Raw genomic sequence first — 18,306 nt, 5'->3', positions numbered from 1 at the left:
GGGAAACCTTCACATCAACCCCATCTCAAAAGCTCAGCATCTGATCTGGAATATGAACTGATTCTGCCTAGATTCTATCAGGGGCTGACAACATTCCAGAATGAGAAGTTTATTTGGAAAGTCTGTTCCGTATTAAATGGCTGGAATTCTAACGGCAGCTGGGTACAACTTCAGCCACAAAATCCTGGCATTCAGTTCAATGCAGAACCCCTTTTAAGTCCAATATTTCAGCTGGACCTATATGTTATTGTGTACTGAACAACATTCAGCACTGGCTCTAGACTATGTAGAATTCACTACCTTAGACTGGCCAAGACTTACATCCAAGCCCAGTAACCAATAGTAAACACAAAGTACACTGCAGATGCTGTGGTCAAAGCAACACGTACAACACATTGGAGGAACTCAGCAGGTCGGGCAGCATCCATGAAAACAAACAGCCAACGTTTTGGGCCGAGAACGTTCCACGACGAAGGGTCTCGGCCCGAAACATTGACTGTTCATTTCCACGGATGCTGCCCGACCTGCCGAGTTCCTCCAGTGTGTTGTACGTGTTGCCCAGTAACCAAGCTGGCCGTAAATTACATCCAGTTTAATTTACCTCAGTTTTTTTTCCTACAAGGAATTCAATATTATTGCAGATAGTAGAATTCGATTTTACTTCCCATTCCCGTTCCGACATGTCAGTTCATCATCTCCTCCAGTGCCACGATGAGACCACAGTCAGGTTGGAGGAGCAACACCTTATATTCCATCGGGGTAACCACCGCCCTGATGGCATGAACATTGATTTCTCTAACTTCTGGTAACTGCATTCCCTCCCTTCACCATTCCCCAGTCCCACTTCCCTCTATCACCGTACCTCCTTGTGCTCCTCCCCCTTCTCTTTCTTCCATGGTCTTCTACTCTCTCCTATCAGATTCCCCCTTCTCCAGCCCTTCATCTCTTTCACCAATCAGCTTCGCAGCGCTTTGGTTTTACCTATCACCTACCACCTTGTACTTCTTCCTCCATTCCCTTTAACTTCCCGTCCTTTTTTCCAGACCTGGTGAAGGACCTTGGCCCAAAGCGTCAACTGTTTACTCGTTTCAATAGATGCTGCCTGGCTTGCTGAGTTCCTCTAGCATTTTGTGTGTGCGCTTATTGCAAACTGTCTGCTTTTAAGCTACTGTGTTGACTGTGACTGAATCTTGTTATTGCTCAAATGCACGGTTCTAGACCAAATTCTCAACAAAATGACTCAACTCCTTTTTGAACAAGAGCAGGGATTGCCACCAGCTTTATCAAGGCACTTTACATCCTAATACTTCACTGGGGATTGACCTTCCTGCCTCTTTCGTTTTCATGACCTACCTCATTGAGTATAATCAGAAAGATTCATCTTGAAAAGACTGATGAGATAGGACAAGCAGTCATGAATATGTAATTATTAAACAGCACTCAGCAGAACTGAGATAAAATAAATTCCCAACCTTGTCATTTTCTGCGTAATTATGTGACTATAATGTTCACTGACATCCATAAAAGGCTATAATACAAAAAGCGCCATTGCAGGAATCTATCCCTTGTGGATGTATGGAAATAATTTTGTGACATAAACTTAATTAAATTGGGATTGGCAATTCTATTGGGCAACTGAATTGAGGCATCGTGAACTAAGGTGGGCAAGTGTACAGTTGAACCAAAATCTAATTGAATGGCAGAACAAGGTTGAGCAGCTGAATACCTTCAATATGTTTTTATTATTTTACTACACAATAGAGAAGTGTAAAAAAAGTAAATCCTATCACAAGATTGGTGATCCATTTAACAACGCCCCAATCACAGGGCAGCACTGGCGTACTTCTGGTCTGTAAAGAAGGGAGCCTTTGAACACAACTTCTACCTGTATTGACAAATTAGATCTAATTCTCCCGGCGTAGCATTGGAATTGTGAGACATCGCACTGCGTGGCATCTAGCCCCTGCAGAGGGGGGAGGTCTACTCAGAATAGTAGTGGAAGAGCCAGGAGGTTCTCCCACAATCTCAGCTAAAAGGATGGAGCCTTAACTCACAGAGTAACACAAAAAAAAATGCTGGAGGAACTCAGCAGATTAAGGCAGCATTTATGGAAAGGTAGATACTGTGTGACCTGTTGAGATCCTCCAGCATTTTGTGTGTGTTATTCTAGGTTTCCAGCATCTGCAGAGTCTCTTGAGCCTTAAAAAAAAATCACTAATCAGAATGTTGCATTTTTGCCATTTAGTCCTGTTTGCAATGACAGGCTCCCTTGTGCTGAGCAGTGAAGTTTCCTTTAGTGCGCTAGGCTTTACGCATTGTACCTGGTCTCCAGTGGCACATTGCTCCCAAGGACCCAGCTGTCCTGCAGCTGGACAGATTCCGGCGTGGTGGGCAGCTCGCTGGGCAAGGCGGCCGCTGGGGCCGGACTCTGGTTCCTCCGCTGGCTCACTGAGTTCCTGTTGAGGGAGGTGACGGCAGGTTGCTGCTGCGTCAGGTGCTGCTTGTGCACGGGGGGCAATGGCTGCAGTGTGGACTGGCTCTGGTGGTTGGCTGGTTGCTCTGAAAGGGAAACAGACGGAGGAGAGGGAGGGAAGGGAGAACACAGATAACAAAAAATGTCAGTTTGCTCCAGACTTGTGTAGGTAAGAGCCTTGGAATGAAAGAGGGAGCTTCCCTTGGACTGACTCACTGTTTCATCCCAGTTCCACTCGGATAATTTAAAATCTGATTCAGAGCAGTAAGTGCACATTGGATCCCAATCATTTCCTATCTACAGCAATTCTCAATGTCAATCCATTATGAGTGTGTGCCAGAAAAAATCAAAATAAGTGAATTAATAACAGGTTCACTTATAGAGCAAAGCAGCATCAGTTGTCATTTAACCCAATGGGTTTGTCTTGATACTTGAATAATTATCACAATCGTCCCACTCTTTCTCAAATATACCACATCATTTCCCCTTCAAAGACTTTTTAAAAGTTATTACTTAATCTCCATCCACCACACTGCCAACCGTTTCATTCCGAGTCATATCTTATTCCATTAAAAAAAAATCCATCTCCCTTCACCCTAAAACCCATTCCCTTGAACATGGCAGCTCCTTTCTCTGGCTGCTCTGGGATTAGCTGACTTGGGAATATGAAAAGGATAATTCACTTCACTAGATGGGTGACAGAGACACCGTGTGTGTACATGCAAGTATGAATGCATACATGCATCTTTCTATCTATCATCTACCATGCTTCGCTCGATCAGGACACAGTAAATAGTACTATTCCATTTTCAGAAATATTTCCAGATAACCTTTCAGAGATGATACAGAGTCCTGGCCACAGAAGCTCTGATTAAACTCATAACTGCAAAGAAAAGCTTGGCACCTCCTCTGACTTTCATTAAATTCTTTGGCAAAATTTGGCTCAGTGTACCATTTCAGAGACTGCTTCCAATGACATACAATCCAACTTTTACTTTTGAAAAAAACAGAGACAAAAAAAAGACTTTTTAAATGTTTCAGCACAGTCTAGATGGATTGAACAGCCTGTTTCTGCTTTGCACTTTTCGAGAACTCTATGACTCGGTGGGCAGATTGGCCTGCTTCCTTGCTGCATCTCGAGATAAGAATGTCAATAATTTATGTAATTCGATGGTACTGTGGTACTGTGCCAGGAAGGGGAGGGTTAAGAATGTCACAGACCTGGTACTTTGCTGGTGTGTATGATGTAAGAAAACAGATTTCTGTTTACTTAGCGATGGGAACTTGCAGGGAAATCTTTTGATCAGTGCAGGAGCATGCCTGTTGCATCATTTCAGTAACACTACAATGGTCCTTCGAGCAAGAACACACACTTCCCACTTGGCAAAATCCCATTCAGCCAAGCAGATGTTCCTTCATGCCCATTTTGCAGATTGTAGCACAGCTGATTAGAGCACTTGGAACATCGTGTACCTAATGACCATTAAATCCATTAGGCTGCCCACTTCCTCGGCTCACATTACACATTGTTCTGACTTTGCAGGAGGCTCCTGCTGGGATAGTCGTCACAGACCTGGGAATCTTCCTCAGCCCAGTAGGTACCAGCTTGATTTTTTAAATGCCTCAGTTGCGACAACTATACAGTCTGCCAAGAGTGACTGCAGTTGGGGAGAGCTTTCTATACACAGATTTTATAGCGCATTACCATCTCAGTTAGGGGGATGGTACGTTACTGTATAATTTGGCATCTCTTCCCGAAATAGCTTGGCTCCAAACATTCTGTTGCCAAGCTAAGTTTGTATTGCGTTAGAAACTCCACCTATGGCACAGCATCTTATAATTGAGGAAATCTCAGTTTTTCTCACAGTTCAGCAGCAAGCATGAGACCAGGATGAGAAATAACTCCATAATATTATTCATAGTGCAGTATTAATACTTGAATCGAAAAAGCAAGTGTTTGTATCTCATACCGCAGTAAAGCAGCCAATATAATGAAAGATTCCCTCTAAGCCCAGACAGTCTGATTCCACCCCGCCCCGCCACCACCCCTTCCATCTAACAGAAGATACAAAAGTCTGAAGGCACATACCACCAGGCTCAAGGGCAGATTCTATCTCATTGTTATGAGACTATTGAATGGACCTCTTGTATTATAAGATGGACACTTGACCTCACCATCTGCCTTGTTATGACCTTGCACCTTATTGCATCTTCTCTATGCCTATAACATTGTATTGTGCATTCCATTATTGGTTTTCACTTGTACTAGCTGAATGGAATAACCTGTATGGATAGCCCTGTGAAACAAATTTTTTCACTGACTTTAGTATACATGTCAATAATAAACCAATTTATAATTTACCTTGGGTGATAGAAATGAAGCATTAGGGATAATGGAATATCGTCGTCATCTGAACCCTTAGTGCCTATAGGTGGCACATGGGGCTTCAATGGAATATAGAGGAGGTGCTAAAAGGTTGCAGCCTACAAACATTTATCTTGAACTAACACCAAAGCGAAATGTCCCCCATTGCACAAATTTCATGCTTTGCACAATGGGGTACAATCAAAATTTATGTCTCGGTCAGTTTGTCTGCCAGAAATGTCTTAAAAATTTCTGAATTTCCCAATGACATGGAAAGAGGCCTTCTGGCTCATCAAGTGAATGTTGGGTCACAGAGCCATTTAACTCCTCCAGTAATTTTTCTGTAACCTATCCCTAGATCCACCCTTCTAATCCCCTGGGCACTATCACCCACGAACGTTGGGGGTAATTTACACTGGCCGGTCAACCTGCCAATCTGCATGTTTTTCAGTTGTCTGAGGAAGAAAACCCACATGTTCACAGTGAGAGCATGCATAAATGTTACCAAGGGCCAGGATTGAACCCACGTTGCTGGAATTGTAAAGCAAGAACTCTGCAGGCTGTGCAACTGCGCTGCCCTTCATTAAACGGATCAAAATATCTGATGAAGGACAATTTTTGCACGTTTGATGTCAGCACATGTTCTTGGATGGATTTTGATCCCTTTCCAATAGATTTTAATGAATTCACTTTGGACAATAAAGGACCATATTCCACAAAGAACAGTTCAAACATTCTTCAAAATACAGATTTCACGCTTTGATAAATTTATAAGTTAGTAAGGACACAGCGGGGGAAAAGTGGATGTTGCAGACGTGAGCGGAAGGGAAAACAATAGGGAATGCTAATTGGCAATAGAATTGAAATCAGCAGTGTGAGGACTGAGAAGCAGCTGTCAATCAGAGCAGCAAATTCAAGGTCAAATGAATTACTGAAATGGAAATAAAGCCGGAGAAAGAACAGAAAATTGGATGATAAAAGTGATTGGTAGCTAAAACTTTTAAAAATTATTTCTACATTTTAATATTTCCAACAACAATTAATTGCAGATCCATATTTGTTATGATTAAACTTTATGGCAGTGACAATGTCTGGCAGTAATTAATACTCAATTTGTATTCTGCAATAGACTGGTCTTAATTCAGAGAAGTTTATTTCCTAACTACCTTACAAATTGAGCAATTTGCATCATTCAACTAAATTTTCAATGCCAGGAAAATTGTAATTATTAAACCACAGCGATCAATGAGCACTTGTAATGAGTGGATGAATCTGAAATTTCTGCAGCATTTAGTTCATATTTACCCTGTTAAAACAGCAAGCTCATGTCATTCAATACATCTCAATGAAGAGCTACTTATTGGGATACTGCTTGCTTGAAGCTCTTCCTCATAGTCCCAAGGCTTTGATGATGAGTTCCTTCTGCTTCATTTCTAATCAGTGGTAGATGCCGCTGCATGATATGGGGTAGCCATTGCACACCAGCTAGATCACAGACTTGACAGAGCAAGGTCTTAGTTCTTGACAAAAAACAAAATGATTGTAGACCAGGCCCTGCTCTATTGGATAAACACACATATAGCTACACATGTATGCACATGCTTGCCTGAACATACACACACGCCCTTGCATTTTCAATGGCCCTGTGTTCACCCTAATCTTCTTCCCTCACTACTCCTATACCGAGCTATCAGCCCAACCTTTAGGAAACTCTCAGCTCTCAACCCTTCACTCTGCACCTCCTTCCCCTTAAACTTCACTTGCCCCTCTGCATCCAGCTGCTTTCTCATCACTTACCACTCCTAATCCCTCAGCTTTCCCTTCCACTTTCCTTCCACCTCTCTCTCTCAGCTCGTTTCCTCACCACACCTTTTCCATCTCAGCTCCCTCTCAATTCATCCCTTCCATCTCAGCTTCATACCTCTATCTAAGCTCCCTCTCACTCCATCCCTGCCATCTCAGCATCATCCCCTCTCCCTCAGCTTTTTCACTCCCTCCATCACAGCTCCTTTTCCCTCATCTGAACATCATCTCCCTCTATCTCAGCTCTCTCTCCCTCCATCTCCTCCCTCAGCCCCCCATCCCTCCATCATAGCTTCCTGTCCCGCCATCCCCTCCATCTCAGCATCATTCCCCTTCACCTAAGCTATCTTTCCCTCTATCTCCCCCCTCAGTCTCATTCCCTCCATCTCAGCTCCATCTCCCCATACCCAGCTAAGATGTGGACATATTCCTAAGGTTTTTTTAAAATTACGTTTTGGGGGTCATTCACAGAAACAGGTGGGCCAAAAGTACATTTATCCTATAGTCTGACAATAAGTTTCATCAGCATTTGACATCCTGGGGAGAGACACCATAAATTCAGGGGCCAACAACATAAAAAAGGTGGTGTACAGGTATGAGGGTGAAAAGGAATGTGATTATCATAGGGCATTGTATATTCTACAGTCCTCAGTACAGGTCTTGAAGGCTGTATTGCCGCAGAACCACAAAGCCAATGATGTCATTATTACCACCTGAGTCACATGCAAATTATCATAGAATCAGTCACACTCTGCACCCTGAACCTAATAATTTGGCCACTGTGTGTATTTTCATGGTCTTTGGCTGTTGTAGCCCATCCACTTCAAGGTTTGACATATTGTGCATTCAGAGATGCTCTTCTGCACACCATTGTTGCAACACTTGGTTGTTTGAGTTACTATTGCCTTCCTGTCAGCTTGAACAAGTCTGGCCATTTTCTGCTGACCTGTCTCATTAACAAGGCATTTTCACACACAATATTACTGCTCACTAGATGAATTTTGCTCTTTGCGCCATTCTCTATTATCTCCAGAGATTGTTGAGTGTGAAAATCCCAAAAAGATCAGCAGTTTCGGAGATACTCAAACCACCCCATCTGGCACCAACAATCACTGCACAGTCAAAGTCACTTAGATCATATTTCTTTACCATTTTCGGTATTTGATCTGAACAACAATTGAACCTCCTGAGCAGGACTTCATGCTTTTTATGCATTAAATTGCTACCACAAGATTGGCTGATTAGATATTTGCATTAACGTACAGGTACATAGATGTACTTGATAAAGTGGATACTGAGTTTATAAATCATGCAATGAAAAGGTTTTCAATACATAGGATGTTAGAACCTGGACTGGGCAAATAAATGAGTTGTTTTATGAGGATGAGCTTCAATTGAATTTGGCTAGGATCATTTTCCTGCCAATTGAGTTACAAGTACTGCATATAGATGGTCTGAGAGATAGCAGTTCATTTTCTGGTGAGGAGAAATATATAAAGTTAAAAAAAAAGAATAAGGTGATAGTACAGCACAGCAATGTGGATCAGAGTAACAAATCAGGCAGCGTGTATGGAAGAAAATAAACAGTCACCATTTTGGACCAAGAAAGTTTCTTGGAGGGGTATTAATAGTCAACATTTCAGGCCAAGAAATTGGGCTCAAGATTTCCAGCATCTGCAGAATCTCTTTTGTTTACGAGTAACAAGTGAGTTTCAGGTGGATAGAACTATAGTCATTGCACAGAAATAGGACCATGCCAACCACCATGCTCATCCAAGCAAGTCCTATTTGCCTAGATTTGGCCCGTAACTTTCTAAATCTCTCCTGTAAAAAGTCCAAATAGCTTTTAAAATTTATTATTATAGATGAAAGATCTCAGTTTGAAATGTCAACTGTTTATTCCTTTCCATGGATGGAATAATAGTAGAGATGACCAATTCATGGAAAGTGTAAGAGATGGTTCTCTGGATCATTATGCTGAGGAACCAATGAGGGGACAGGCTCTTTTACATCAAGTTGTTGTGTGATGGGAAAAGCTTAGTTATACATTAAGATTTTAGGGAAGAGACCATAAGAGAATAAGACATAGCACCACAATTAGACGATTCGGCTCATTGAATGTGCTCCACCACTCCATTTTCACTTATTTATTATCCCTCTCAACCCAGTCTCTTGACTTCTCCCTGTCACCTTTGACATTCTTAATCAAGAACCTCCACTTTAAGTATACCCAATGTTTTGGCCTCTGCAGCATTCTGCGGCAATCAATTCCAGAGGTTCACCACCTTCTGGCTGAAGAAATTCTTCCTTATCTCTGTTCCAAAGTGACGTCCTTGTAGTTGGAGTCTACGTCCTCTGGTTCTAAACTCCCCCAGAGTGATCATTACATAATAGCATTTTAAGTAAAGATTGAAAATTATTTTGTTTACTCTGAAACAAGGATCAAAATAAAGAAACTACTACATAGGTACTACATATGAATCATCAATGGTACATTGGGAAGTGATGTTAAGAGGTGTGAAAACAAACAAACATTACCTAATTTTTTGCTTAGAATAGGAGATTAGCATTAGATCAAAGGAGAAGGTTTATAAAGATCGGTAAGCATGAAGATGAGAGTTTTTCAGATTTCTGCAATGAAGCTACAAGGTTTTGACATATTATACTTGTATAATATGACAGTAATCCAGAGCAAACCACAAAATCAGACTATAAAAGATATGGAAAAGGAATAACAAGAAGAACTCTTACTGACTGAGGCAGGAGAAATTTATTGGAGAATAAATGAAATGGTAGAGACAGTTCACAAATGTTTTGTGTCTGCTTCAGAAGAAAAGGCACAGAAACAGAAAGGAAATAGTGGCAAATCATAAATGTGAGAAAGTCTGAAGATGCTGGAAATCCAAGGCAACGCACAGGAAGTGCTGGAGGGACTCAGCAGGTCAGGTAGCATCTATGGAAATGAATAAACAGTCGACATTTTGGGCCGAGACCCTTCTTCAAGACCTGAAAGAAATGGGGACGACACCAGAGTAAAAAAAGGTGTGGAGAAGGGAAGAAGAATATCTGGAAGGTGATAGGTGAAGCCAGGTGGGTGGGAAAGGTAAAGTGTTGGAGAAAAAGGAATCTGATAGCAGAGTAACATAGGGGAAAGGGAAGGAGGAGCAGACTCAGGGGAGGTGATATGCAGCTGAGAAGAGATAAAAAGCCGTAGTGCAGAATAGAAGAAGGGAGGGGTAGGGATTTTTTTTACATAGCGACAAATCAATATTCATGCCATTAGGTCCGTATGGAATATAAGGTGCTGCTCCTCTACTCTGAGAGTGGCCTCATCATGGCATAAGAGGAGGCCACAGACCAACATGTCAGAACAGGAATTAAGATATTTGGCCACCGGGAATTTCCACTTTTGGTGGATGGTGCTTGACGAAGCAGTCCCCCAGTTTGCGATGGTTCTCACCAACGCAGAAGAGGCCACATCGGTGACAATGAATGCCCCAGCAGATTCGCAGACGAAAAGTTGCCTCACCTGAAAGGACCTTTTGGGGTCCTGAATGGAGGTACTGGAGGAGGTGAATGGGAAGATGCAGAACTTGGGCTGCTTGCCAAAAGAAGTGAATGAGTGCCAGGAGGGAGATTAGTGGGGAGGGATGAATGGATAAGGAAATCATGGAGGGAGCCATCCCTGTGGCGAGCTGTGGGGGGTGGGGGAGGGAAAGTGAAGATACCTTTGGCAGCAGGATTCCTTGGGAGATGATGAAAGTTGTGAAAGAAAACAGTGGAGAACAAATCTAGAGTGAATCAGTAAATGAAAGAAATTAGCCTAAACTTAAAAAAAAGGGAAATTAATGGAACTTAAAGCCTCTAAATTGCCTTGGTCTGATTTTCTACACCCCAAAATATCCAAAGAGGCAATTATGGAGATAACAGATGCTCTGGCTGTTAAGTACTAAAGTTCCAAAGATTCTATAATGGTTCCCAGATGTTATGATTGCGAGACTAATCCTGGATGGAAGACAACAGGGGAATAGTGGATGTGATGTAATTGCAGATCCATTATTCTGACATCTAGAATGGAGATGAATCAAGTTCGAAAACAAGAAAATCTTAGCTTGAATTTAAGATTTTAAAATGCTGCTGAGCCTATTGTGAGCTTATACTGTAACTAGCTGAATAAATATGGGGGAAACATTAGGTGTGATGTATTTGAACTTCCAGAAGTCTTTCAAGAATATGGCACACAGAAGGTTATTGAACAAAATTAGAGCAACAGATTATTTGGGTTCATATACTGACATGGAGTGAGGTTGATTAAATGGAAGGAAAACTGAGTGGAAATAAGCAGGCCTCTGAGATAATTCAGAGAGACAGTGCAGTAACAGGCCCTTCCGGCCTAAGGAGCCTGAGCTGCCCATGTGACCAATTAACCCACTAATCTGGAAGTGAGAGGAACCCGAAGTTGCAGCTGGAGAAAACCCGTGTGGTCACAGTGAAAACATAAAAACTTACCGAGAGCATCAGGAATTGAACCTGGGTCACTAGAACTAGGGGACGTGGCCTTAAGGTTCGGGGCAGTATATTTAGGATGGAGATGAGGAGAAACTGCTTTTTTCAACGAATGGTGAATCTGTGGAATTCTTTGCCCAATGAAGCAGTGGAGGCTACCTCAATTAATATATTTAAGATCAGGTTGGATAGATTTTTGCCTAGTAGGGAAATTAAGGGTTATGGGGAAAAGGCAGGTAGGTGGACACGAGTCCTTAGCCAGATAAACCACGCCCTTACGGAATGGCAGAGCAGGCTTTACAGACCTACTGCTCCTGGCCTACTCCTGTTCTTATTTCTTATGTTCTTATGTTCTAATACAGTCGGCCCTCCTTATCCATGGGGGATTGGTTCCAGGACTCCCCACAGATACCAAAAGACGCAGATGCTCAAGTCCCTCATTTAACCTGGCTCAGTGTGGTGGACTTTAGGACTCAACGGAGCTCGGGACCTGCCTCTCGCAGTGCTTCTGTTCTGTTGATGGAAAAAGATCACGATTGAAAATAAAGTGGAAATAATAAAGCGATCGGAAAGAGGTGAAACGCCATCGGTCATTGTAAAAGCGTTAGGCTACAGTCGGTCAATGATCAGAACAATTTTAATGGATAAAGTAAGAATAATGGAGCATGTGAAAGGCTCTGCCCCGATGAAAGCTACAATTATTGCTAAGCAATGCAGTGGTTTAATTATTGAAATACATACGTTCCTTAAGTGTTTTATATGCATAGAAAGGCAAAATATATACTATACATTAAGACAGATGTCTGACTAACTGACGCTAAATAATACCGGACGTACCTGTTCCGACTTACTTATAACACCTAATACAAAGCAAATGCTATGTAAATAGTTGTTATACTATATTGTTTAGGAATAATGACAATTAAAAAAACTGTACATGCTCAAACAAGAAGTGCCAGAGAGAGAACTTCCGGGTTTTCCCAATCCACAGTTGGTTGAATTCGCACATGCGGAACCCGTGGATAAGGAGGGCCGACTGTAGTGCCATTCTAACTGCTACACAAATATGCAGGAATTCCAGCTGATTATAGTCTACATTTGTCTGAGGGGATTAAGAATAATGAATCCAAGTTTGCGAATGCAAGGATGGGGGAACTGTGGGTTCTAAGGATGGTGCAATGAGGTTTCAAGGGGGTATAAGCAGGCACACCTTATTTAACACCCTCTACTTGTGTTAACACTTTCAAAGAGAAATGGACTTGCAACTCAAGATCCTTCTGTACATCAACATAGCTAAAGGTGTAGCCATTTGCAGTAACACACACAAACAATCCTGATGAAGGGTCTTGACCTGAAACATCAACTGTTTATCCCCCTCCATGGATGCTGCCTGATTTTCTGAGATCCCCAGCATTTTGTGTGCATTGCTCAAGATATGCAGAATTTCTTGTGTTTAGCCTTTTAATGTATACTTCGCTCTTATATTGGACCTCTGAAAGTACAACACCTTACACTTGTTTGGATTAAATTCCCAGGACTCATCCATTCAATTCTCTTCCTAAGAGATGGCCACTGAGTACATTCAAGATAATGATGGAAAAACTTCTTGGAGATTAAACCATAAGAGAATGGAGCAGTATCAGGCCATTGAGTCTACTCTGCCATTCAATCATGGCTGATTGATTATCCCTCTCGATCCCATTCTCCTGCCTCCTCCCATAATCTTTGATACCCTTACTAATCAAGACTCTATCAACCTCTGTTATAAATATACCTAATAACTTGGCCTTCACAGCTGCCTGTGGCAATTAATTCCACCAATTCATCAGCCTGTGGCTATAGAAAATGGAATTAGAATCAGGTTTAATATCATTATATGTGATGCTCCTCAACTCTGTCCGAAAGGGATGTGCCCTCTGGTGCTAGACTCTCCCAGTATAGCAAACATTCTCTCCATGTCCACTCTATCTAGGCCTTTCAATATTCAATATGTTTCAATAAAATCTCCTTTCATTCTTCCCAACTCCAGTGAGTACGGGCCCAGAGCCATCAAACACTCCTCATATATGAACCCTTTCATTCCTGGAATCCGACTCGTGAAGCCCTCCTCTGGACCATCTTCAATGGCAGCACATAAGGGAATTATGGGATGTCGGCAGGAAAGTAGCACTGAAGTAAAAGATCAGCCATAATGTTATTGAATGGTGGAACAGGCAAGAGGGGGTTGTAGAGCCCACAAATGCCTCTTTTTCTTATTTTCTTTATGAACAAGAACAGATTTTTCTCTTTAACTTCTGAATCTGCCCACTCTCAGCACGGAGCAATGGAATGGTAAAGTGGAGGGCAGGAATAAAAGAGATTTGTGATTATGATCCTCCAGCATTTAATGGATTAGGGACACACGCCAAAATATCCAGCAAGACACAGCTTGACCCTTTACAAAGTGAAATTTATGGAACAACTAAAATAATTTGGCTTTCCATGGACAGCAGAAATTCAAGTACAAAGCATAGATTTTTGCTTGCTATTATTCAATGTCACACTGTTGTGGGGTCTGCATCAGTGCACAGCTATTTCCAAACCCTTTGATTAATATTGCATGGCGGAACTGAAATAACATCTTTTGTAGTTTGCTTTTTCATTGGGCTGAGTGGTATCTAGCAAATATATTTTTACCACAGCTATGCCTGATTTAATTTGAGGCTATTCCACAAATCTAGCTTGTCAGAAGGCTCTCCAGGTTTTGCTGTCTAAAACTCAGATAAGGTAAGGGAAAGTGATGTGCGGGATTACTGCCATAACATCTCACGGTCCTGCTGTGTCTGGAAAAGCACTACAAAGCATGAAGCAAAAATGCAACATAAAAAAAACTATTTTCAAAACTAATCCAAAGGGAATTTTCTTTGGTTTAGTCTTGATAAACATCAAGAAGAGAAATGTAAGACATGTCATGTGGAAACATCCATCACTGGGGCAGTTTTAATGCTGTACTATTTATCCCTTACTGCTTTGGTCCCACCATTTCTGATTTTAACCTGAGTGAGTGGGGAAGTCTCAGCCTGAGGCTGACAGGATCATTCTTTACGTATGCAGATGTGGCTGGTCTCAGCAGGTATGGCCTTCTGCCCAAGGGAAGGCACTGGGACGCGGTTCTGCTTAGGCTACAGGTGCAGGCCCCGCAGTCATGATGGTAAACGTTCTGGCCTTCCCTTCTACGACACCGTCCCTTCCTGAAGGCAAGAATCTCCTGTCATCCGTTCCTCCCATATTATCAATGGCACATTTGGGTCATGGATTCCTGATACTTGGCATATTCATTCAGTTTCCATAGCCACCAAGCAGCCTGTACTGAGTTTACTATCACCAGCTTCATGCTGCCGCAACGAGAGGCTCAGCTCAGCCAGATCCTGCTCCTGATCAAAACGGTGTCCAGAGAATTGTCTAAGGGTTCCCAACTTTTTTTCAGTAATTTATATTTAATTTTTTGCAAAACAGTGCAGAATAGGCCCTTGCGGCCCTTCGATCCGAGCCGTGTCGCCCAGCAACCCCCTTGGCTAATCACAGGACAATTTACAATGGCCAATTAACCTACCAATTGACACATCTTTGGACTGTGGGGGGAAACCCATGTGGACACGGGGAGAATGTACAAACTCCTTACAGACAATGGCGGGAACACCATAGGCCCCTATCATTAACCGAGGGATCCAGGTTGTAAACTCCTGGTTTAGAGGGATCTGGGTCAAATGTGGACAAATGGAATTAGCTTAAATGGCATGGACAAGTTTGGCAAAAGGGCTGATTTCCATGTTGTATCACAGTTTGACTCTAAATCTGGTAGCTTGAATCTCTATTTCAGAGGTTTGTGAATGTTAAAAAATTTCAAGCCAAGGAGCGAAAGGAATGGCAAACGAGGAAAGGGATTTTGTGGACATTGATGGAAGGTTGCTGACCTGAAATTTTAACTTCCGTTCGATCTTCATAGATGCTGTCTGACCTGCTGCTCAGAGAGCACAGTGGCACCTCTGAGAGAACCACTGCCTCACAACAGGATCAATCCTGACCTCACCTACAGTTTGTGAGAAATTTGCACATGACCTTCCATACACTTGTCAAAATTAAACAACTGATTAATATTGTAAACAGAGCAAAAGAGTATTTTATGCAACAAAGAAGTCTGTAAGCATTCTCATGGATATGTCTGCATTAGGCAAACATTTCCATTAGACAGAGCACTGTATGTTTCTGTTCACAAGGTATTCAGCATCAGAAATTATTCATACGCTGTCAGGAAAATTTTGAGCTGAAGGGGTTAATGTTCCTCACTACCTTCCCACTCTCCTCCACGCTCTGAATTCATGAAGTGTCGCGATTTCAATTTTCACTCGATTAAATGATGTTCGACGGGGAATGCTATATATTTTCATGTCATGGTTAAACTGCTATCAACAATAATGGGAGGAATCTTTACATACTGTAGACCTTAGTGACTTTGTACTGATCGAAGGCATTAATGGCTTTATTGGCGAACTTTCAATATTTCAGAAGAAGGGACAAAAATAGTTTATGTTGATATATGTTTTACATGCTTGAAAGGCGTAACTTCAACACCACTGTGCAAGTAGTTAGATCCACGTTGAATGATTTAATCTGTAAGAATCAGTATAATCTAGCACGTGCTCACTGTGTGACATACTTTAAATTTTAAGAGAAAATTGATTCCTTTTAAAAATTTAGCCTGGGATTGTAAATTCACTGCAAGGATAGACTTTACAAATTCCAGTTTATGGTGCGTGGTGTATCACAGACTTGCTTCCTAGATCAACAAACCTCACAGGATTTGTCATCTATTGGTTTGTAAAACCCATGCACACAGTGCAACAGATGAAATATTCCTCAGCCCTACTGAAAACAAGAGTTTCTGATTTTACAACATTAATTGTGCCTCGCTGGATACAGATGCCTCGTTCTGCCGTCTCCCACTTTGCTCGTGACTGGAAATGCAGCTTTCTGACAGATACATAATTCAACAGCACAAGGTGGATGAAATAAAAAAAAGGCAGGGCTGCATAAGAAATACAAGACTGAAATTTGACCTCAATCCTCACTAAAACACTTGAAAAGCAACGCTACATTTTCCGAAGGAGTAGGACTGTACGCAGTGGAGTTCAGAAGGATGAACAGAGATCTCGTTGAAGCCTATCCGATATCGAAAGGCCTGGATAATGTGGAAATGTATATTTTTTAAATCGAGATACAGCATGGAGTAGGCCCTTCCAGCCCTACGAGCAACTACACCCCCCCCCGCCCCCATTTAACCCTAGCCTAATCACGGGACAATTTACAATCAACAATTAACTTATCAACCAGTACATCTTTGGAATGCAAGAGGAAACCCACATAGTCACGGGGGAACGTATAAGTCCTGTACAGACTGCGGCAGGAATTGAACCTGGACCGCCGGTGCTGTAAAGTATTGAGCTAACCATTACGCTATCACGCCAAGTGGAGAGGATGTTTCTAGTAGGAGGGGAGTCTAGGATCCAAGGGCACAGCCTGAGTATAAAGGGATGTCAGTTTGAAACTGAGATGAGGAAGATTTTCTTCAACCAGAGTGTGCTGGATCTGTGGGATTTGTTGCCACAGAGAGCTGTGAAGGCCATGCCACTGGACATACTTAGGGCAGCGATTCTTGATTGCTAAGAGGCTTAAAGGTAATGGGAAGATGCCAGGAGAATGGAGTTTAAAATAAAACAACCATGTCTGAATGAGAGCACCTAATTCTGGTCGTTTATCTTATCATTTCATAGTGTGCAGCGTTAAGTACAATTTTTTTTTAAATGGGATATTCTGTTGAAACCTAGACAGTCATGTTTCAGATAATTCTTCACTCATTTCCCCTCTTCATAACCCTGCACTACTTCTCATCATTGGTCCCAAAGGCACAAACGTGAGCTTCCTCGGGTCCAGGCCACTCACTCACCAGTGCCTCATCCCTGTAACCCTTTCTCGTCGTCTGTAGACAATTTAACTATGGAAGGAGCTGCAGCACCTCATCCATCCTGTTGTCATTGGCTCAGCGAGATGCTGAAACTACTGAGGGGTTCTAAATGTCCTCGACATTGTACCCAGATTAGGGTCTGCCATTTACAACTGAAGTGTGTAGAAACTTCTGCTCTCTGAGGATAGTTAATCTCTTGGAATTCTCCACCCTCCAGGGGTAACTGTATTGAAATGTTTTAGATCGTGGGACTGAGGGCTATGGGTTCTGGCACAGAGAAGGATTGAGGCCTGAGGCAGTGCAGTTATGGCTATAATGAATGACTGAGCTTGCGTGAAGAGCCAGGATGCCTGTTCCTGCTCCTAGTTTCTCATGCACTTGTCTTTTTAATGCAGGGTATTCAGACACCAGGGATTGCACTAATTAGGTGAGTTAGCAGAGAGGTTTGAAAATGCGGAAGGAAATTTCAATATTGCTTAATCTGGAACTGATGCAGTTCAGCGAACGGAGATCTCTGGTCAAACAGGAGTTTGCAAAACCACGTTACAACAGCGCTGCTCTTCAAATTCCTGTGCATACAAATCTCAGCAATTTTTAAAGAAAGGTTCTGCATGTTAGCAAGAGTTTTAACAACTGTAAGAGTGATGAACCTTCGCCGACCTTTGCTGCTCCAGGATTTCTTCAATTTACTCAGAGAAACAGGGAGCACAAATGTCAGCAATACTGTCTGGTACGGGTTATTTGTCTACATAAATATACATGGAATGGCAGCTCTTGACATTTATCAGTATAACAATGTGCCTTTAGAGCAAAAGGGCATTTTGAAATAGGAGGCCAAGATTGAAATGGCATCTGAAGCATGGCTGAATTCTTTAGCTGGCCCAATTGTGGTAGTGTCATCCCACAGGGCACAGGAGTGTGATTATTTAACAAAAGAAAGGAACCAAGCAGGAGGACAGACAGAATGCCCACGGTGGACGTGGAACCTGAATCTGTTTTGCTTTCACTTTAGAAACTGTGAATAAATCAATGGCCAATCTGGATCCAACCCAAGAACAAGGATTTAAAGTTATTTTGGCATCCAAACATTGCCATTCAGAATCGAGGGCCATCCAGGTCACGTGACTTAGTCAATCAGCATTGTAAACCTCTGCTAAA

The 18,306-nt window shown here is 42.2% G+C and overlaps 1 protein-coding gene across 5 annotated transcripts in view; it reads right to left on the bottom strand.

Moving 5' to 3' along the window:
• Positions 1 to 18,306, bottom strand: part of tenm3 (teneurin transmembrane protein 3) — a 1,636,378-nt gene that overhangs the window by 256,059 nt on the left and 1,362,013 nt on the right. For all 5 annotated transcript variants that reach the window (XM_059974311.1, XM_059974313.1, XM_059974312.1 and 2 more), the window contains one exon: positions 2,322 to 2,559. In XM_059974311.1, the coding sequence (XP_059830294.1) occupies positions 2,322 to 2,559 (238 nt within the window). The remainder of the gene's footprint in view (positions 1 to 2,321; positions 2,560 to 18,306) is intronic.

This window comes from Hypanus sabinus, chromosome 7 (genome assembly GCF_030144855.1).
Source record: "Hypanus sabinus isolate sHypSab1 chromosome 7, sHypSab1.hap1, whole genome shotgun sequence".
NCBI lineage: Eukaryota > Metazoa > Chordata > Chondrichthyes > Myliobatiformes > Dasyatidae > Hypanus > Hypanus sabinus.
This window is presented reverse-complemented; position numbering and strand designations above follow the sequence as displayed.